At 41.0% G+C, this 23,027-nt stretch overlaps 1 protein-coding gene across 7 annotated transcripts in view; it reads left to right on the top strand.

The window, feature by feature from the left end:
• Positions 1 to 23,027, top strand: part of BMP2K (BMP2 inducible kinase) — a 115,499-nt gene that overhangs the window by 47,203 nt on the left and 45,269 nt on the right. Inside the window, exon 1 of one of the 7 annotated variants that reach the window (XM_061993754.1) lies at positions 4,627 to 5,089. The exons of 5 other annotated variants lie outside the window; for them this stretch is intronic. In XM_061993754.1, the coding sequence (XP_061849738.1) occupies positions 4,927 to 5,089 (163 nt within the window). In that variant the 5' untranslated portion in view covers positions 4,627 to 4,926. Of the gene's footprint in view, positions 1 to 4,626; positions 5,090 to 23,027 lie in introns of those variants that run through there. One more of the 7 variants, XM_061993753.1, reaches the window with a different exon arrangement.

Raw genomic sequence — 23,027 nt, 5'->3', positions numbered from 1 at the left:
ACATTTTGTCAGGTTTTAGTAACTGTGTCTATAACAGCCTCCATCAGGGTCAGCAGTATGAAACTCAGACACAAGTTTATTTACTAAGATAGGAAGATTGTATAGCTGCTTGTCTGTGTAAAATGATGTTTCTCATGGCTCTCGGGGGACCAGAGGGAAAACAAATATGCAACAATGAGAGAGGATAAGAGAGGAAAAAGAATTAGAAGTGCTTATTGAGGAAACCTTCTCTCTGGCAGTGCTTTTTTCAAAGTGAATTATTACAAAACAGAAATACCCGAACAAGGACTAAAAAGTTTCACTGCAGTAATTGCCGAATACTTAAAAGAGTCTGTATCACAGAGACACAGCTCTGTGTGTTTTAAATGAAGATGAAGAATAATGAAGTGACACTTGAAAAAAAAAGTTCTCAGACATAAAGAACATATTTCTAGAAAATGATATTTTTTTCTCCTTTTGTTTCTAACACTCAGCTTAGATAAGTAGAATGGGAAGAGTCTATCCAGAAACAGCAAAAGGCATTTTCAAAATAACACTCACATAAAGAAAGTTTTCTACCTCAATTTTGCTTTAATAACTACTTCCTGAAAAAATTAACTTTTTTTGCAGAAGCTGGTTCATTCTCACAGGATTCGTGTAAAACCAGTTTATGTATTGGTTATTATGTATAGAGGAAAGAGCTTTGAGTAGGGAGACATGTACGGAGAGAAACGCTTCAGAAACACTAATCAAGTTAAAGGCATTTGAACTATTCAGCACTTTTAAGAGGATTAAATCATCATGTTTCAAACCTCAAGAACATGTGAAATATCTGGTTTCATTTTCAAGTACTGTTCTCACCTAGAGTTCTCCTCCATAAATCTTCAGATATTTTACAAAGGAGCAAATAATGACTACACTAATTTTACAGATGAGAAAATTCTTCTTTTATGGAGGTGATGCAGCATACTTAAAGCTGCCTTATCCTGATGTAGACAGGAGTCTGTTTTGAATATTGAGGTGAAGCAGCATGCTTACAGCTGTCTAGCAGCCAGGAGTCAGGAAGGGGACCTAGATTTTAAGCACTCTGAAAGTCACAGATACATTATCTGCCACAAGCTATGACATTTGCTAGCTTCATGCTGAGAAAACAATTACTGTTGTGTTAAGAAAAAAAAGTCTAGAGGCTGGCTTTTGTGAAACTACGAGAGAAGTTTCCAGGTGTGTCTTATGTGCTGAATAAAGGCAATAAGTGGAATCATTTATATGCCATTATAGATCTGCCATTACATAGTTATTAAAAAAGGAAGAACACATCAGCATTTTAGACCCCAAGCAATAACAGAAAGGAAGAAACAAGACATATCAATATTGTCATGGAGACATACACATCATGTGACAAACTCTTTTGTTTTCTCTCTGTTGCATTAAAGGGTAAAAAACTTGGCAGAAAAAAACCCCCTTGCGTTCCAGCTTATCCTCAGATGTCAGAGGGGCTGGGGGAGGCTGGGCTTAGACTGAGTGGTGCCCAATTCACTGTTTTCACGCAGTGAAAGTTCACTGTTGACTCCAGAGTTATAAAAAGCAGAAGTGGACCTTTATTGCTCTTTTGTTTTTGAAATAATGAAAGCTGAATATCTCCTGTGATTTCATGATTCATCAAGTTGAAGCTTTAAGAGGAAACCATTATAATGCAATATACCCTCCAATAACGATAACCGATACCCTCTCTTCAGTGCAGCCTCTGCATTACAATCCCCCATCTTCTCCACCTTTGCAGTGGATCTCTCTTCACTTCAAGATTCATACCTCTGATTTTCTGTTTCTCTGGTTTTTGCCACTGGATTTTTCTTCAGACCATCTACTGTTTCACATCTATCAGAAAATAACTCTGCCTGTGGGTACTTTCAAGGTTTTAAAATTTCTGGTTTTAAGTAGTGCAAAGACCTTTCTGATCTGTTTGTCACAGTCACATGTGTTGCATTAAATAGGTTGGTTTTACTGAATGCATTACAGATCCAGAATGCCAAAGCAGCCCCACTCTGCCCGAACTAAAGTAGAATTGGTTTACTTCAGTATGGGAGAGCTAAGTTTATTTTGGGTTTCATACCCTGAGTTAAAGAAGTCTCAAAACTCTTCCTTTCTGGGAACTAACACATCTAGAAAAGTCAAAATGTCGTTCTGTTCAGGTGAGGAGTGAAATCGAAGTCAGTGGGCCTATTCATATACACAAATTTATCAGTCACTTACCTGATCAAAGGATCAGGCCTACATTTTTCAAGTGTCAAAATTATTCAATTATTTGTTAAAATAATTTCTGTTATTCAGCTTCACTGACCTATCCTTAACACAAAACCTCCGACAACATGCTGGCGTCTTACAGAAAAAGCCTATTTGGGTGCCAAGTTTGTGATTAAATTGTAAGGCAGCTGAAGCGTGGCTCTTTGAGATTACTCACGAGAGGCTAGCCAGTTCTGCAGCCACATATGCACTGATGACCACAACTTGTTGTGCAGTACTGATACACTTGCTTGCTGGCGATGCCTTGTAGTTGACCTCTACGTCCTCTAGTATGTCAAGACAGAGATTAGTAGCGTTAATCCTGGTATAACAAGAGTGCTCATTTTGTCCAGCCTATAAATACCTCAAGCAATAATTCAATCTCTTACTTTAAAAAGAATTAAAATGCATGGGTGGGGATAGGGACCCCCTGAAAACAAACGAAATGTAACCTGCTAACCTAAAAGCCAGTCCTATCCTCTCACAGGGACTTTTAGAAAATAAATTATTTTTTATGGAGGATGAGCAAAATTCTATTACTCGCTGGCCCTAAACCTACGTGTTTTTAACCTAGCTGCATTTTTTCTGGAAGACAAAATGAAAAGCATGTATCTAAGCTGCTCAGGGATATATCACTTTAAGAATGGTCTCGTTAACGAAATGTTGATGATCATGCCATTCCTCCCACAGTACTCTGTTCCTTTCATTTGCAGTCAAAATATCTTGTTCTTCTAAGGAAAACTGTGAATTCTGTGAACTGTCTCTATATGCTGCTGAAAGATTGATGTCCCATTATGGCATCGATTACAGAAAGAGGACGACTAATGCAAATAGCTGTATCAGTGCTTTTGATGTATGACATGTTACCACGATAGAGAAATATTGTCATTTTTTTAATGACTAAGAGTACAGCAATATGATTAAGTCAAATCTAATGTGATTATTGAAATGTTATCCCAAAGACTTCTCTGGAAGTTTTACTGAACCAATGTCTGCAATTCATATCTATCTAAAACCTAGGTGTTTGCTGTAAGTCTGTGGTGTTAGATTCCTACTATAGATACCAAAAATTCAGCTTCATTCATCCATTCATATGAGAGATTGCCAGGAAATCCTACATAAATTTCCTTTTTATTGTATGAAATAAAAAAAAAATGGTAAGGGTTAAAATAAATGCACAAATAGCTCATTTGTATTTGCACAAGGGAGACTATCCAAGGAGAACTGTTTTGGAATTAAGTTACCGTTTTCACGACTCTAATTTCTCATCATTTTTGGATTTAGAACCACTGTTACAGCAATAAAACCTCGATGCCACTGGCATTTCCAATAATTTGAAATTCGGTTTCAGTCTGAACATGAACTGGAACTTTAAAAGCAATGATTTGGAAGCGTAGGATGTCTCTCAAGCATTGTTCCTAGTTGAAACTGTTGTCTCAAACAGCCATGCTTGATGTATCACAGCATAGTGGTAACAACATACCTTAAGTCAGTGGCTTCCTGGCTGCTGTGGCTGTTGTGACAATTTCAAACAAGGGTCTGTGGGCTTCTTGCAGGTCAGAAACCAGTTTTCAAATACAAGTCTTATCTCCCTGAGAATTTCACCAGCAAAACAAAGCTTATGTTGGGAAATCCCCAGGGCTGCTTTGTGAATGTCCATAGGGAAGATGTCCACAGACAGTACATTCCAGAGCGGGAAATTTACAGTGGATATTTTCCTGTATGGATCCATCACTTCTTTTCCATCAGTTACCTCCTTAACTTCTGTTTAGTTCACTGTGTGGATATCCACCAGTGGGAATTCACACTTGTCCTCAAGGCCTTTTACAGTTATTTCCCCTACTGTCAACACTCTACACATGCCACGGGGCCTACCGGCGCCCATTGGCTTGACTGCGCTGCACACAGCCATTCTGATCGCCGCGGTACTTTCCCCTCATCGCGCCAGGCTGCCCCTCTCCGCTGGCCGCTTCCCGAGGGCACATCCCGCGGGCGGCTGGGTCGGTGCGGGCGGCTGGGCCGCGGCGGAGGGAGGGCCCTGCCTGCCTCACGCAGGCCCCAGCCTCAGCCCCAGCCGCATCCGTAGGGCCACACGCCGCCCGCTGCCTCCTCGCGCCCGCTCCCTGCTCGCGCGCGCTGCACGTGCTCGCCCGGAGCTGACAACCTCACTTCCGGGCAGGCGGCGGGAAGGGGGTGTGTGTGTGGGGTAGCGCGTGTGAGAGCGAGCCGGGGCCGCGCATGCGCCGTGGCGCCTCACTCTGGCCAGGCGGCTGCTCCCGGCAGCGCGCTGCTCTTCCCGCCCACCCCGGTCTCTCCCTGCTTGCCTCCCCCGTCCCGGCCGCCGCGGGGCTGTGGCTGGGCTGTGCCCGCCCCCTTCCTCCTTCTCCCTCCTCCTCCTGCCGCTGGAGCGGGCGTTGCTGCGGGCGCAGCGAGCCGGCGGTGGCGGGAGAGCGGGTGAAGAGAAGCGGGGCGGGGGCCGCGGCCGGCATGTGAACCGGGACAGCCCCCTCCCCGCTCCGGCAGCTGGTGGGCGACGGCCGCCCCTCGCCTCAGACTCGCCGCCCGTGCGCTCGGCGGCTTCTTTCTCGGTCGCCCTGCGCCGCGCGGGGCTGGGCAGCCGCCCGCACCCGGCGGCCGTCCCGTGGGCCCGGAGGGGCCCCACTCGCTATGAAGAAGTTTTCTCGGATGCCCAAGTCCGAGGGGAGCGGCGGCAGCGGGACGGCGTGTGTCGGCTCCGGCGGCGGGGGCGGCGGGGGGAGCGGTGTCGCCTTGGGCAAGGTGTTCGCTGTCGGACGCTACCAGGTCATCCCCGAGGAGCTGCTGGCGGAAGGTAACGGGGTCGCGGGGAAGACCGGGCCGCGCTCGGTGCCCGCCGGCCAGGGAGGGAGCGGCGGAGGCCGAGCGCGGCTGTGGGGCGAGGCGGAGGCCCTCTGCCCTGCTCCTGGTCGGGACGGGCTCCGCCAGCTGCCCTCCCCGCCCCTGAATAGCTGCTTAGCCGCTGTAAGCTGGTTAAGGGGGTTTTGATTTTCTTTTTTGTTTTGGCTGCTGGCTGGTGCCCGAGGCTCATTAGGTGGCTTAGAGTTTCCTGGCACATTGTCGGGAGCGAACCGATGCGAGATGTCCGAGAGAGCAGCAGGCTGGTGGGGGGCGGTGGTGATGCACTGAGACCCTTCAGTGGTGGTTCGAGACGGTGCGGCCAGGAACCGGCGGCTATGAATAGGGCGATGTAATCCTGTAGTAGGCTTTCGCCGGCTAGTCGGAAAAAAACCAAAAAACCCAAACCCCAAAATAAAAACCGTGATCTACTTGCTGGAATGCAGATTTCTGGCAGGGTCACGAGTGAAGTTGCAGCACTAGCAACTTCAGCTGTGGAGAATACCTATCCTCCCTATGTTGCAGAGTGCTTGACTTCTAATTCTTGTCGTTAACTTACACTTTGTCACTGGACCTCCATTGGCTCTTAAAGAAAAGCTGTGTTAATTCAAATAGACATAGACTTGATTAGTTTTATGACTTTAGTAGATACTGGCATGGGCCATAGTCAAAACAGCCATATTTGAGTTTCACTCTGTGTGTTGAGATGTTCATCTCTCATAATGACAGCTGATAATGACAGATGATTTGTAAAATATAATTCACTTCCTAGGTTCCTGAGCACGGATCTAGTCCTGTATAGCTCTGTATACTGTATATAGTGGTGACTACAGTTCACAGTGCTGCAGCACATGGCTATGGATGTTGTGGATAAAGTAACTTACCTCTGTCATTTTATGTCTATGTATTGCTTGAACTAGTGTACGTGTAGATGTACTTGTAGACATTCATTGCTTATGTGCATTTCTTGATGAAGATTTAAGATGTAGCTTTAACCAGTACCTGCAGATACTATTACTATTTCAAATAGAAACATATAAGTGGTATTTGAATTTTTATCGCTGTCTGAAGAAAGTTTTAGTATAATAGTAAAATTGGTACTTAGTATTTAGAATGCAATATTTTGCTTTTGTCTTGTGAAAATGAGATCAGAGCTTAGTCAACTGTGTATGTGGTTGCCTAAAATATGAGAGGTCCTTGCTGATAGCTCCTTCAAAGTCATTGTGGTCTGACAGAAGGTCATTTCTCTGCAGGGCTGGTTGTAGTATAGAGGCTTTTAAAAGAAATTACAGGAATGGGCTCCTGAACAAATGGAAGAGGTAACACAAAAAACATGTGTGTAGTGGAAAGGAGAAAAATTGCATCCGTTTACTATATTATTACAAGTTTGCTCGTCAGTGTAGATCACTTCCCCCCCACCCTCCTTCTTTTTCCAACTTACAGAAACAAATCCATAGCCGTTAAGGGATTGCCGGCTGGGGGAGTATGAATTTTAACAGTTGAGTGTTTTGCAAATTGGCTTCCTAACTTTTGAGACCGAAGTGGAAAGTTTTCTACAGCTTTTATGTGGTCTTTTAATTACAGATACCTAGCACTAGAACTAATAAGAGTCAGGTCAGTGTAAATCTGCTGCAGCTTGGGAAAAGTCTTCAGAGCAAACAGCAGAGCTGTTCAGCAGGAAGGACCCAAAAAGGCTTAGAAGAGAGAATAACAGGTGACACAACAGCACAATTGAGGTACTGGGAGAGTAAGGAAGCTGGGGAGTGACACTCCCACAAAACCTCCGACTGCTGGGAAGCAGCTGGGCTATCAGTGTACATATGTGGAACCAGAGAGTTGCCCCGTTGGTGACTGGTGAGAAGGTCACTGTGACCAGGGGTAAAGTGTCACTCTGGTATTCCTGACTGACCACAACAGTTCATGAATGAAAAAGTTGCTTTTTATCTAGGAATTATTTCTTAACAGTCAGATTTTCTCTTGACTTAGTAACAATTAATAGTACTTGTATGTTATTAATATTTTATTGGCCGCATTGCAATCTATTATAAATGCTTAACGTTTCTTAAATCCCCAGCTTAAGATCCTCCTTGAGGATGGGAGAGAACAAACTTTTTTTTTTCTTGCCCTCTTGCAAAAAGGCTTTTTTTTTGTGTTTCATTTTCTGAAACAGTTTTACTGAGGGCCTTATGCTTGTCAGGTAGTTTCTGTTATTCAGTGCTAATTTACAAGTTACTTCAAGAGGCTCATATCAGTTTTAGGTTGTGTCACAAAGCACTATTGATAAGTTAATAAATATAGTGGACAAAACAAGCCCATTTCAGAATAGATATATGATGATCTGTTAGTGGTGTAGTATATGGATACGCTTTTTACTAGCTGCTAAGAGTTAATAGCGTTATATGTCTGTCAGATTGAAAGTGTTTAAAGACCTCCCCACCTCCTGTCACACTCCTTGCAAATTTTGCATATGAGTTGCCTTGGGAAGCTAGCTCTAAGTTTTGCGAAGGACTTGGGCTCCCAGTAACAAGGGTGAGTGGCAGTCATGATGCCAGAAGGCTGGAGGTTCAACTCCCTTGTTAGGGTACAGTAAACAATCTTTGGTAGATTTTTTGCATTGATACAGAAGTTGCCCCCAAAATATTTTTCTTTAGTCTTTGACAGTATGGTTTTATTGCAGTGTTTGGAAAGCATCATAATGTAGTTCTTTTGCGTAAATGTGTATAATGTTGTCTAAAGTAACTGTCTTTTTGTAGGGAAGCAGATGTAAAGATTCAAGTGCTGCAGTGAGTAGGCTGTTGGATGGTTTCTTTTGTTTTAAATACATCTCTCTTCTCATGACTTCATAGCTTTCATAATGCAGTGGTCAGTATGTTGGATGGAGGTATTTGGTTTTAATGTTTATTTTTTCAGAGATGTTAAAAACCCAGTGAACTGTTAAGGTTCGATATAGAAAATGAGTTCCTATCCATTTTGAGGGCATGGTAGATGGATGCAGAATAAATGACTGATACAGGCAGAGTGAAGGCCTTGTTTAAGTATTTTTGTTTGACAAAAAGTGTGTGCAGTACAGCTGAAGTTTGGAAAATGAAGTCTGACAAAAATATGGCAAATTCTCTGTTCAAAGTTACAGATGGTGCACAGGGAACTATAGTTATGGTGATTCCAATATTGAAAAAGACTTTTCAGTTCAGAAATAGGAGCAAACCGGATGTGACAAAGTATGAAACATCCTTTTAAATTAACCTCAAATGTCAGTGCAAAACTGTTTCTGTTGTCAAGAGTGAAAAGGAAAGTAAAAATTAGCAACTTCCCGGAACATTTTTGATTGATCTAAGGAGGAGGTAGAAAGTTATGCCCTGACATGGGGGTAATACTACTTCATTGGTTGCATTGACTTTAATGTCAATAACTCCTTTCTGTTTAAGAACTGCAGTATTTTTTTCTGGAGATTGTGAAGGTAGTAATTGAAAGATAGTAAGTTGTCTTGTTGTCTTGCTTGTTTGATAGGATTTGAGAATGTTTAAACTGAGTAAATAAAGACTTTTCCAGGTTTGTAGTTGTCTTGGTACCATTAGACCAAAGCAAACATGCTAAGTGTTGTCTTGAAATTTAGTATATGGGTATGTTTTTAAAGAGTGGAGATAAATTAAGCAAAGTCAGTTAGGATGTTTAAAACAAATAAATTGAAAAAAGAGGCTGTACATGGAACATATAGTACATTCTCAAGCTTCATATGGGGTTTGGAAGGTAATTTGTGGAAACAACAAGATGATCACCATACTACTTTCATTGTTGTTTGTTCAGAATTGAGGAATGGGATCATGGGGCTTATGCTGTTGCATTTTATTAAAAAAAAAAAAAAAAAAAGGTAATACAGGTAAGACACTGTCATCTAGTGTTGATCTGGTGTTTGAAGTACTATAGTTCAGTACTATAGGGTTCTTCAGGCTAGTGATTCTCCCGTTGGCCAGGACAGTTAATACCATATCTGGAAACTTCATGATTTCTTAATTACACTATTTTTAGTCCAGGAGAGAAATTAAGTAATTCTGTGTCAGACAGTAGTTCTCTGTTTGTTCCTTCTAGACTCCCTAACCTCACTTTAAGGGAACACTCTAGGGAGGCACTAAACTTTGGCCCCCTTGCAAGTACTTCATTAAAGAGGCAGAAATCCCTGACTCTCCTTCTTAGTTAAGATATAAATGCTTAAAAAAAGATGAGACTTGATCTCATACTGAAAGAAGGGAGGTGAACATAAAGCTTAGACCATCTGGGGTTTATACTTTGCAGTGTAGGTAGGAGAGTTGGAGCTTGCATGTTCTGATAGGGTACTCTTTTATTTCATGACAAAAATAGCGTGTCCAGTTCTGGATTTCCCAGCTCAACAGGGACAGGGAACTTCTGGAGAGAGTCTAGTGCAGGGCCACCAAGATGTTCAGGGGACTGGAGCATCTTCCTTATGAGGAAAGGCTGTGGGAACTGGGGCTGTTTATTCTAGATAAGAGGAGACTGTGGGGTGGGGGGAATCTCATTGATATTTACAGATATCTAAATGGTGGATGTCAGGAGGTTGGGGCATCCCTTTTTTCTGTTCTATCTGGTGACAGCATGAGGGGTAATGAAAAGAAACTAGAACACAAAAAGTTCAATTTAAACATAAAGAAAAACTACTTAACTGTTCAGGTGAGGGATCCCTGGCACAGGCTGCCCAGGGAGGGTGTGGAGTCTCCTTCTCTGCAGGTCTTCAAAACCTGCCTGGACATGTTGCTATGTGGACCTGGTTTAGCAGGGGGATTGGACTAGATCATCTCTAGAGATCCCTTCCAACCCCCACCATTCTGTGATTCTGTGAAAAGTATTATGTGTCTAGCAAGTGGTTGTAAACTTAGATGCTGTGCCAGTACTGCTGGACTTGGACTTATCTTCAACAAAGAACCTTGAGGTAAAAGTAGTGTCCTAGAAAAAGCATGAGGATTGTTGGGGCTTTTTTGTGTGTGGAATTTAATTCTTTTGGTTTAATTCTTTTGAGTTTTGCTTTTTTTTTTTATCACATACTGGGAATGTTAATCTGGCTGTGTGTGAGCCTTACTGAACTGGGATTTGTCAGGATTAGTCAATAGTTACTGTTTGCCTATGATACAGTTGTCAACCCTAGTTACCGATGAGCAGCATACTGGTGTGCTGTGACTAGCACAAGATGGTGATGATCTTGCCCCCGAATGCCTTGGTTTTTTTTGGGAAGAACTGGGCTGACTGTCCTCGCTTGTCATTAATTTAGTACAATTTCTTCCATTTTAACCCTCCCACCAGCAAGCACATTGCTTGTGAAAGTGGAGGTAAAATGCTAGAAACTAGGTAACTTACTCCCAGAAGCCCTCAAACAGGATGTAAAGTAGCCATAGGTGGTGTTGCTATGTTTAGAAAAGGCAATAGGCTGCTCTTTAGCCTTGATGTGGGATTGGAGGACCTGAACATGACACGCGACTGCTGCTGGTGCTCTAACTTTCTCAATTTCCTTTGCCCTTTTCTCCTTTCCTGGTGTGGAAAGAATTTGTGTGATAGTGTTTATATAGTTTTTTTCTCTTTCTAGCTGATAAAATGGTGAGTGTGGAGTTGCATAGTGTTGAGCCTTGTGGTGCTGTATTGTGGGAAGCTGTTGTTTTTCTGAGTGGCCTTGTATCTAAGACTAGAGAGGAAGGGAAAAGGCTGTTATAGTGGTGATTGATTTTGAGTTAATTACTTAATGTTTTTATAAAACAGAACATTTGCTTCATTTATTTAATACGATGGTTAAAGCATAGTGTTTTGTCAAGAGACCTCTCAGTAGGGAGGATGAGTAAAAACCTTGGGTCTTCCCTCTATAAAATTGGAAATTCCTTCTCTTTTAGAGTTCATCTCACACTGCAACCTTTTAGAGTCGTTACTGGCAAACTAGTGGAGCACTGAGCTTCTTGAAAGCTCTACCATCCTATTTAAATTGAGTGTGCAGTCTTTGCAAGTGCTTGATGACATTTATTATTCAATTGGCCTTTTGTTTTCATACTGTTCCAGTCAAGGAAAAGAAAACTAGCACCTTAATGGAGAGGAATCCAGTTCTCTCTTTGAGATGTTGTGCCATTCATTTGTAGGATTGCCATGCTATTTAGTTTTTAGCACAAGTATCTTTTCTGGAGGTTTTTCTTCAATTAATTGTCAAGAGAAGGAGTCTTAAAACTTGATCAACATCACAGCTGTGGTAAAGGTTGAATTTCTTATTGTTCACAAAGTAGGAGTAGTAAATTTTTCAATGTGTCAGTCCTAAAATTATGATAGTCTTGAAAGTATTGTTGTGTGTGTGTTTTTCTACCTTATGTATCTTAGCAGTAGCAGTTCAATTAGTAATCCAGATAGACACTCTGATGTGCATAGGGTTCTTCTTGCCCTTCTAGGATGCTTTGTTAGGCCTTGTTTCAGTTCACCTTTGATACCCTGGTTTTTAGGTCTGTAGAGTAAGTTATCTTAAGGATTTGTAACTCTGGCAGCTGCTCTAAGTTCTGAAGCATATTACAGTACTACATACATTACTTTCTCTGGTGTGAACGTGTGGCTTGTTTGTGCTTCCTTCTGAAGAGGCAAATAGGTAGAAATGCTGTTTAAAAAAGTCTTTTGACTCTAGTACTTCAAAGCATTTGTGTTGTGTGGACCGACTTGTTAACTCTAGGATTCTGATTCTACAGTGAGCTTATTGTTATGGCAGGTATTATAACTGGTGCAGAGTCACTTCTGTCATGACTAGGTGGCATGCAGTGTCCTCATATGTAACAAGCCAATGTGTTCGTTGTTGGGTTTTCCTTATTAGTTCAGTGGTTCCAATAGCATGTGACTTGTCGCTCTTTGTAGTAGCTGCTGCTTGATTTTCAGTTGGAATCTAATTCAGTTTTCAGGTGGATTATGAGCTAGACCAGAACTTGTGGAATTGAGTTGGAATTAGTTATGTTGATTTTTTTCCTGAGTGTAACATTACTGAATCTATGTTCACTTGTGACTGTAAAGGTCAAGCCTGTTCTTCTGTCTCAAACAGTTTTGCTTTGCAAATATTTGAGTAGCAGAAATGGTTTATCTGAATTAAAAAGATAAAGTGCTTGGTTGGGATTTATCTTCAGGCTTTGCAAGCCAAATGAAGGTAGCTAGCAACTTTAAGCAAGAACACTGTTTTGCCTGTTAAAGGATGTATTCTGTGTAATGAACAAGAAAACAAACCAGGAAGTGATTTAGGTGTTTACATGTGATCCTAGTATTCGCGTAATGTAGTGCACAAAATGAATGTTTTCACTTCAATTGTGGTAGTCAGCTAAGTAGTGTACTTACTGAACTTTGCTGTTACTTTGGGAGTACTGTCATTCTCACTGTGCTCTCCAAAGCTGTCATGTGCTTCTCTTACCTGTTAACTCCTCTATTTACATACAGGAAACATTTTCAGGCTAACAGAGATAACTGTTGTACAGCTAAGACCAAGTTCAGCTCTTACAGACATGTGATCTAGTGCTGGTTTGTCAAATTAGTCTTTACATCTCCTGTGAACACTCCTTTCTGCAATGTATGTGAACATGTAATGTTCCGCCTCTGTTAACTGCTCATAATATTTCCCTTCTTTCCCAGAGACATTATCAATTTAACTTTTCTTTGCCCAGAAGTAGTACTGAGCAAGTACTTTGGAATCTAGTAATTTTGAGCTAAGGTTTTGGGATAGTGGCCAAAAATCAGATGGTTATTTAGGAGAAGTAACTTGATTTGTAGCAGTGTCATGTTAATACAATGCACAAACTCAGGCCATCTTTTCTTTGCCAAATTTTGAAGAAAGACAGATGTAACAAATGTATATGCCATCTACTTGCTTTTTTTCTTACAGATGTGTTTTCAGCAAGGATGCTACTTTTGCAGTAGTCACAAAAGGAGATATATGCATGCAGGTGTTTACTACAAAACCCCTGGATACCCTCCAAGAATAAGGCAGCATGTAATAATAAGGGATGCAATACCTTTGTAAAAGTCTTGGCCTGGCTTTAAAAGAAGCTGTGCAGGATCTTATTGTAGGTGTGTTTTGTTAGTTCAACTGAATGTTTATTTTTTACTTTTAAAAAAAATTAAATTAAATCTCAATATTTTGCATGTCAACATAGGAAAAAAACCCTTTGTTACTTACTTATCTGAAAATGAATTATACTTTTATTATTAACCAGAAACCAGTGATTCTGGGGAGATAGTGTTTATTTCTCTGGGATTTTGTTACTGTAGTATCAGAGCTGTCAGTCATTAACTAGTATTGTCACCCATATGGAACTATTTGCGCAGTTGTTCTGTACCTGGAGAACAGAAGCTAATACCAGAGATAGGACTTAGTGGAGCAGTGTAATTACAGGCTTCCTTTCCTTTCACATCTGGGAATCATGAGCATGTGTTAACACATACACATTAACTGTGTGAATTTGGACATCCTTCTAGCTGTTTGTTGGTTTAGCTGTAGCTGTGTGCACTCATGCTGTCAGATGAATGTCTCACTTGTTGCTTAAATTGCTTTCACCTTGGGTTCAGAGGAAAAGTGTTTGAGGTAATCAGGTTGTGCTTCTTGTCTCTGGCATTATTTTTGTTTACAGTATTCTTTCTAAGTCTTCATTCTCAAAAGTGTTTACATTCTTAACCTTAGACTATATTTTACTTGTGGCTATTTTTTGCCTCTGTAATAGTCTAGATAAGTAGGTTACCACAGTCGAAGGAGTTACTGTCTGTGAGCAGAGCTGTGTTAACTGACACTATGAATGCTCTATGCCTGCCAAAATGGGGAGTGTAAGAGTGTCAGATAACAGGTGGTTCTGGTGGACACATTTTATTCTGCTTTTAGAGACCTGTTGGACAAGCTTAACACTCATAAATCTGTGAGATCTGATGGGATGCACCCACGAGTGCTGAGGGAGCTGGCTGATATTATTACTAAGCCATCATTTTCGATCAGTCTTGGAGGACTGATGAGGTGCTTGAGGACTGGAGGAAGACCAGTGTCACTCCAGTCTTCAAAAAAGGCAAGAAGGAGGACTCAGGAAACTACAGGCCAGTCAGCCTCACCTCCATCCCTGGAAAGGCGAATGGAACAACTCATTCTGGATGCCATCTCAAAACACATGAAGGAAAAGATGGTTATCATGGGGAGTCAATATGAATTCACCAAGGGGAAATCCTATTTGACCAACCTAATAGCCTTCTATGAGAGTATAACTGGCTGACTAGGTGAGGGAAGAGCAGTGGATGTGTCATCTACCTTGACTTCAGCAAGGCTTTTGACACCATCTCCCATAACATCCTCATATTCAACATCTCCATCAACGACCTGGATGAGGGGACAGAGTGTACCCTCAGCAAGTTCACTGATGACACCAAACTAGGAGGATGGACTGATTCACCAAAAGACTGTGCTGCCATTCAGTGAGATCTGGACTGTCTTGAGAGTTGGGCAGAGAGGAACCTTCATGAGATTCAACAAGGACAAGTTCAGAGTACCGCACCTTGGGAGGAACAACCCCATACACCAGTACAGGCTATCAGGGGGGAACCTACTGGAGAGCAGCTCTGTGGAGAGCGACCTGGGAATACTAGTTGAAGATAAACTAAACGTGAGACAGCAATGTGCCCTCATGGCCAAGAAAGCCGATGGCATTCTGGGGTGTGTCAAGAAGTGTATGGCCAGCAGGTCAAGGGAGGTTCTTGATGAGGCCTCATCTGGAGTCCTGTGTCCAGCTCTGGACTCCCTAGTTGAAGAGAGACAGTGAACTTCTGGAGAGAGTCCAGAGCGGGGCCACTGAGATGATCAGGGGACTGGAGAATCTTTCTTATGAGGAAAGGCTGAGGGATTTGGGACTTCAGCCTGGAGGAGACTGAGGGGACATTTCAGTAATACTTACAAGTATTTGAAAGGTGTATGTCAAGAGCATGGGGCAATATGCTTTTTTTTTTGTAGTGTCCAGTGATAGGATGCTAATGGACAAAAGCTGGAACATGGAAAGTTCCACTTAAGGAAAAGCTATTTCACTGTCAGGGTGAGGGAGCCTTGGCACAAGCTACCCAGAGAGAGTGTGGAGTCTCCCTCTCCCATGGTTTTCAAAACCTGTCTGGTTGTGTTCCTGTGTGGCCTGATCTAGGTGGACCTGATTGAGCACGGGGGTTGGACTAGATGATCTCTAGAGGTCCCTTCCAATGCCTACCACTATATGACTAACCAAGAACACAGACGTGGTCAGTCACCTAGTTGTAACTGAATTGCCTGAGATGATGACCTTTTCCTTAGAAATTGTTAATACTTGCCAGCATCTGTTGTGGAATGGAGGCTTTTGCTCTTATGTTTTTATAGACTCATCGATGCAGATCATTGTCACCTCTAGTCTGTTATTCATACTGTGGTAGAGATGGCATATCCTGTGTTTTTTCTCTCCAGCTTAGGAAGTTAGGCAGTGAATGTGAAACCTCTCTTCTCTAGAAGGGCTAGATTCTTCCTCATCTTAGCTGCTGACAAGGAAAGAAGATGAATTCCTCTTCTGCTTTCATGATTGTCTTGGGAATCGTTGTCAGTCTCTCAAGCATTTGTGTACAGGTTAAGAAACAGGAACCTTTTCCCCTTCCACTTCTCTGACTCATGCATTCCTTGCTCACACTTGTCTAGGTTAGTTACTTTTTACTAGTAGCAATGGGCTGTCTTGGATATGGGTGGGGTGATTTGTGAAACTGGCTCTTCCAACAGAAGCAGGGTGGAAGAAAATGCACGGAACAGTACAGGTTAACCACTGGAAATGAAAACAAAAAAAAGCACTTCATCCTAGGTGTCTGTTTCAAGTGAGGAATAATTCTTTCTGAGTAGCAAGACATGCAGCTTTCTTGAGCAATGTGTTAAAAAACATTAAGTCCATGTTGGAGAACTGAAAACTGAAAACTAGCTAACTTGCAGCATTTTCCCTGTAAAGGTATGCCAGTCTTTTCTTAGCCTTGTTTCTCCTTATGTCTTCCTTGCTAATACTGATGCAAATAGTGAGTACCTTTTGGGATTTTTTTGTCTTGCTCTTCAAGAAGAACATTGCATCTCCTTAGGGAGAGTCAGATGGAGAAACCAAAGATGAGGAAGGGATTTGCTGCAAGTCATAGAACGAATCTGTACAAGGGATATGGGTAGAGTTTATGGTTAGAGTTGGTGGTGATTTCTTCCTCATGGCTTCTGTAGTATGCTATGCTTTGAGTGTCATTGACAGAGCTATGAAAGGAATTCTGATCCTCCAGGACTGGAGGAGATTTTATTTGGAATAATATATATGTTGGGCTTCCTTCCAAATTTGTCCATTGTTTTAACAGATGAAGTTGTTCACTTGGTGCCTTGAAACTTTAATGAGCAAGTCTCCAAGAGACTTTCTAAGGTCCAGTCCTTGGTTTAATTCTTGTTCTGTTCTACTGACTCATTTCTCATGTTTTACAATTTGTTATTTGGGCTGTAATTTCTGTCTGTGTGTCTTTCAGCAGCAGGTTTAATGAGTTGTTATTGCAGCATTTTGCCAAATTTCTTTTAAAACAAAAGACAGTTTTAGAAGTCAGTGATTAATAGGGCATGTTATTATATTCTTTTGAAATTCCTATAAGTTGAAACACTCTGTATGTGCTTTTATTTAAAGAAATTGTTGCTAAACAGGTTTTTTTTAAAAAAAGAAATTTTGGATAATTAGCACATTATTTGCATGAAACGATGTAAAAGCGGCATTTCTTTGGAGAGATAAGCTATGGAGGAGCAAAACTTGGGGATAATCTTTGTCTCACTGCTAAATGTGCAGTTCCTTCACCTATGCTGTTTAAGATCGAGCCAAGCGCTTCTTCGGATTACAGTGACAGGAGAAGGTAATTCCTCTTAGTACTTCAGTTTTGAACTTGATGTCTCAGATACAGAGCAAATAAATCATTAAAGACTATAAGGCACTTCATTTCTCTGCTGACACACATGTATAAGGATGACATGATTATGGCATGTGTTGCATGAAACAAGAACAGGAAGTATGGATGGAATTTGTTGTGTCAGTGTTAGACACAGGATCAGTTCTGTTTTGTGTGTGATGAACAGGAAAAACTTTTTGGAAGAAGAGGAAATAAACTAATTGTGTCATATGGAGCTTCTCTGTCTTTCCACAGAGCTCAGTAGCACACTCTGCGTCCGTGGAGTTGAGACTTTTACCTTGAGTCTTGTTTAGATGACTTACAACTTATGTAGTATCACTTGGTTTTTGCTTAATTATTTATTCTCAGAATGAGCTATCTGGAGATTCCTTAGGAATACTGGAAATAGGAAAAAAAAAGCTTATATTCTTATGGTAGCGATAAAAGTGTAACCATACAAACACTCATCAGAAGATAACACTGCATGCTAAATCTGGTGTAGAGATCTTCATGTTCCTGCAGTCTTGGTTTAAATTAACAGTATTACTTTCCCAGCTTTGTGCTTTCTTGAAATGTTTGATTATCTTCTTCAAATGGACCATTTTCCATCTTCCTTTTGACTTGCTGTTCTCTTAAGCTGACATGAAATAACATATTGGCATTTTTAAGGGGATGTTTTTGTTGAAGAACATCTTTGGGTTGAGATGATAGGTGTGACCTAACATTTTCATTTTTTGAGACTAACCCAAAGAACAAGGTGGTCTGTGTGAGGAATAACTGCCTTGTTCAGAGTTAATGCTGTTCACTGACTCTGCTTTAAAACACAGTAGGTGTATAAGAGAGATTAAATGACTTTGATGATATTGACTGATGCCTAGAATCATGCTTGTTTATTTTAAAAGATCAAGCTGCTTACGCTGTTTAGAAGCTTCAGTCTCATTTTAAGTTGTCAGTTGTCACAGTGTGGAGTTTGAAAGTATTAGTGAACGAATCCCAAGCACAAAAGTGACTTAAAATAATTCGGATAGCTGTCTTTAAAGAAGTATTTTCTATGTAAATTGAAGTATCAAAGTGTATTCTGCATATTGGGAAATATTACCTCCCAAAATATTTTTTAATTATATTCATGAGTATAAGCAGGTCTAATCTGAGATATTTTGCTCTTAAGAAAGTTTATTGGTCCCATTATTGTTCCTATGCCAGATAGGTCTATACCTGCTCCTTTGGTATACTCAGAGTTTAAACATAGACAAGTATTTGCAGATGGCTAAAGAAGGTGAAGTGAGATCATGAAAACCTTTAGTGTTATCACCTCAAACATTCATATCAGGTACTCTTAAAAGCTAGTTCTAGCCAGATAATCTAGTTTTTATCATGGTTACATGTGAAAAATAGCCAATGAGTTCATTGTGATGATGTAAAGGTACAAGTGAGACTTTTTCTATCAGTGAGAGATACCATTTCATCTTGCTGATTTAGCGTGTGTATGAGGCCATAGAAAAATAGTAAACCATAGAATCTTCGTAGGACATCTGCCTTGGTCTGAAATGCTTCTAGCATCATTAACTGCTTGATTGATCTCTGCACAGCCCAGAGACTGTCTTGGGTTTGGAATGAAAAGTGTCCTTTCTCCAAGATGCTGTGGAACTAGTGATTTTGTGGATGCTGGGCACCTTATGCTTTGCCTTGTTTCTGTGCTGTGGTAGCTTTGTGATACTCACTGGGTGACTTACTTGTGTGAGGTTATAGATCCATTCTCTAACATGTGTGTTTAAATCAGAACTCAAGTAGTGTTTTCAAGGCAAATACAAGACCAACTACCGCTATAAGGATTAAAGAAAATGTATTTGTGTTTGTATTAATTTGGTGTTAACCATACAGTATGACAGTGGAGTTTAGTTCCAGAAATATTTTGGTGGCTGCATAGTAGGTATGTAGTGGATTGATTTAACCATACTGTAACTATATTTTATTTCAAATGTGAAGACAAGTGTGAAGACAAGAGGTTCTTATTCTCATTTCATAGAATCATAGAATGGTAGGGGTTGGAAAGGACCTTTAGAGATCATCTAGTCCAACCCCCCTGCAGAAGCAGGTCAACCTAGACCAGGTTGCATAGGAACATGTCCAGGCAGGTCTTTGAAGACCTCCAAGGAAGGAGACTCCACAACCCCCCTGGGCAGCCTGTGCTAGGGCTCTGTCACCCTCACAGTAAAACAGTTTTTTCTTATGTTTAAGTGGAACTTTTTGTGTTCCAGCTTCATCCCATTACCCCTTGTCCTGTTGCTAGATACAACAGAAAAAAGGGATGTCCCAGCCTCCTGATATCCACCCTTTAGATATTTGTAAATATTAGTAAGATTCCCCCCTCAGTCTCCTCTTTTCTAGCCTAAACAGCCCCAGTTCCCTCAGCCTTTCCTCGTATGAAAGATGTTCCAGTCCCCTGATCATCTTGGTGGCCCTGCGCGGGACTCTCTCCAGAAGTTTTCTGTCCCTCTTGAGCTGAGGAGCCCAGAACTGGACACAGTACTCCAGATGAGGCCTCACTAGGGCAGAGTAGAGGGGGAGAAGAACCTCCCTTGATCTGCTGGCTACACTCTTCTTGATGCATCCCAGGATGCCATTGGCCCTCTTGGCCACGAGGGCACATTGCTGGCTCAGGGTTAGTTTATTATCAATCAGGACTCCCAGGCCTCTCTCTGCAGAGCTGCTCTCCAGCAGGTCAGTCCCCAGCCTGTACTAGTGCATGGGGTTGTTCCTTCCCAGACACAGGACTCTGCACTTGTCCTTGGTGAACCTCGTGAGGTGCCTCTCTGCCCAACTCTCAATTTCAACACTTGTTTATTATATTGGAATGAAATCAAGTTTTAAATAAGTGAACTGTTGTATGCATTAAACATCCTTAGCAAATAACATCTTAATCTATAAAAGGAACTGAATTTATGGGTTCTCTTGATCATAGCCTCAGTGTTGTAGAACAGGTAACTCAGTTTTTTTCTGTCTAGTCTAAATTCACAGATAATGCCATGGTTCTGCTTTTCAAACTCCTCTGTTTTCAGTTCAGAGTAAACTACAGGTGGAGTTGAATTCAGTGAACAAACCAAGCTGGAAAGGATGGGGAAAAATAATTTCCATATGTTGAAGATACAACTATTGTTCAAAGTGTTTTAGTGTGTTTTTTTTTGTGTTTAACAGTGATAGTGAATGCACATTATAGATGTCTTATCAAGATCTTATCCAAGTCGAGAAGCTTCCTTTTGTGAAGTTGGGCAGGAAGCACATTCTGCCCAGTAGCATCACTTTGGTTACATCTTGAGTAACTTGGTATGTGTAGCGTACTGCAGGTTGAGAGACTAGAGATTTAATGGCACAGAGAAATGGATTGGATTAACTGTTCTGGCTCAGATTGCACAGCATAACCTTTTATATAAATGTTTAGACAACAGTCTTGACCTTAACCAAAACAAGTACAGTGTTGAGGTTGGTTGGTACAGTTCTGTTGAGGGAGTTTCTGCTTGTTCCTGAATCTTACGTTTTGGACAGGATAACATCAGTGATGTGAAGCTCTGTCTCTGTTGGAGAAAAATCTTGCTTACTCCTGCAAACTATCATGACAAGTGTTTCTTGGCTTTGGAAATACGGATTGTGTCAACTTCTGTTTTTTAAATTTTTGTTGCAGAACTGGTTTATGCCAGCTAGGGAGATGATAGAAATGTCAAGTTAGGGATACAGTTATGATTATGGTAATGTACTGTGGATGGGAATCTCAACAGCAATCTTGACAGAACTTTGTAAGCCTGTACAAAGGAGACTTGCTTTCAAAAATATTGATCTGTTCTATAAAGAGAATGCATGTTTATTTCAGTGGAATGATGCCACAGGCATGTTTACAAAGGAGGAAAGAGTTTGAAGAGAATAAATGAATTGATTGCATTACTGTACATCTAAAAAGTAACTCACTTGAAGATTCTTGCGTTATTCCTAGGCTGGAGGATGGCTCCATGAGCACTGAACTGGGAGATGCCAAATTGGATGCTGTTTTGATTTTTTTATGTGCCTGTAAACAAAATGTTGTACTATCTCTGTACAGTGAACTGCATATGATAACTCTGACAACTTTTGTGCTAAACTGTTTCCTGGTCCCCACCAATGCCAGGAGCAGACTGGATTAATCTCTTCAAATACAAATACTTTTACTGTTTCTGTGAGAGTTCTTGTTCTTTTTGTTAGAAAAGAAATCTGACTCCTATTTTTTCTGTTACATGGAACTTCCATTTTTGATAATTCAAGTAGCAGTTGTCAGCATGACAATGTAGCCCTACAACTGCAAGAGATGACTTTGTGAATGAAGCTCAATGGATTATGACTTGTTGCCAATTTATCATTTCCTACTTTCAGTTTCTGTTCGTGTAGATAAAGGATCCATTTAATACTATCAGGTAATTTCTGTTACGATGTGATTGCAGAATCTGGAGGTGGAAAAAGGTTAATGTTTTGATAGTCACAGCACTTAGTTGAATTGTTGGCGATCTACTAGTCATGTTGAGCGCTCCCTTCCACAGTGAGGGGAGTATTAGTTGACATAGAGGGAATTGGGTTAGCACTTTTTTTTTTCCAGTGAATAGCAAGAGGCAGTAATAACAATGTGTGAAAGTAGTGTGGTGCTTATGGCTAATTCTCAGGCAGCTGGATTCATGATGGCAACGTAGAGAGGTTTTTCTATTTCTTCTAATGAGGTATTTAAAAGAAGAAAAAGATACCACTTTGGGACTGATATTTTTAATCTTCCTCTGTATTCTACTCGTCCGTCTGTCTCACCTATTGCCTGCCTTGATGCAAGGGGATCTCCTGTGATTTCTGAGCAGTGTCCTGGAGCGTATTGTGTAGCACTTAAATTTGCATAGAGCTTTTTTTTTTTTTTTTTTTTTTTTTTTCACTGTAGCAAGCTTTTGGGATCTTTCATGTTAAGAGAAAGTATTGGTGACACGTTGAATAAGTATATGAACTTTGCTGGGGTTAAAACTTTTACTACTGCTTCATGATAAAAATACTTGTAGCTATTTGTATCACTGGTGTCTGTGGGTTTTGGTTACGGCCACACACTGCATCAGTTTATCAAATTATTTTTAAATGGCTAAAAAATGAAGTGATGTGTGCATTCAGCATTTCTATGCTCTCCTTTGCAACATAACTGCTTCTTTTCCCAGTAAGAACACCAGATGAAGGCTTTTTCAGAGTTTTGCACCTGAGCATGTCTGATGGTGATGTTACTAATACATTTTTTTTTTCCACAAAAATCTATAGTAGCCCTTATTTCATCTTTCCAAGAGCACTTTAGTAACTTGAAGGGTCTGGCATGTCCCAGGTAGTTTCAGGTGCTGATGTCAAAGCTTTTTGCCAAGTCAGACTGCAGTTGATGCTAAGAGAAATGCAGTGTGAGAGTGCCTGCTCATTAGCAGGGCTAGCAGTCCAATTAGCAGATAGAGGTATGCATAGCAGCCCTGATTTATGGGCTGTACTGTAGTGTCCTATTAGTGTATGATTTACAGCTGCTCTTTGCACAGTGCTGCTGTAAGAGCAGATGCTGGATTGAAGGAAGTGCTTCTTGTCTAAACTGGCCCTCATACTGAGATGGTTACATGGTGGGAATTTGTGTGGGCAGCAGCAAAAGGAACAGTAGTATGTCACTTGGAGTGCATTGTCTAGACACTTGGAGAAATATTAAACTCCAAAATGTATGTGTGGAGAAACAGATTTTTTTTAAAGTAGTGAGATATTTCTGCCCTTGGTTTTGGGAATTCTGAATTCCTGATCTTGCAGGCAACATCTGTCAACTGATCTTCTGGACAGAGCTGTGTCTCAGAGCCTCATGGTCATGACTAAGACTTGTGGAATATGCTTTGTTAAAAATATACACGTACAAACACAAGAGCATATATATAAATGTATAAACCCAAAAT

Source organism: Colius striatus, chromosome 3 (genome assembly GCF_028858725.1).
Source record: "Colius striatus isolate bColStr4 chromosome 3, bColStr4.1.hap1, whole genome shotgun sequence".
Classification (NCBI taxonomy): Eukaryota; Metazoa; Chordata; class Aves; order Coliiformes; family Coliidae; genus Colius; species Colius striatus.
Note: the sequence above shows the minus strand (reverse complement) of the source record. Positions and strands in the feature narration are given on the sequence as shown.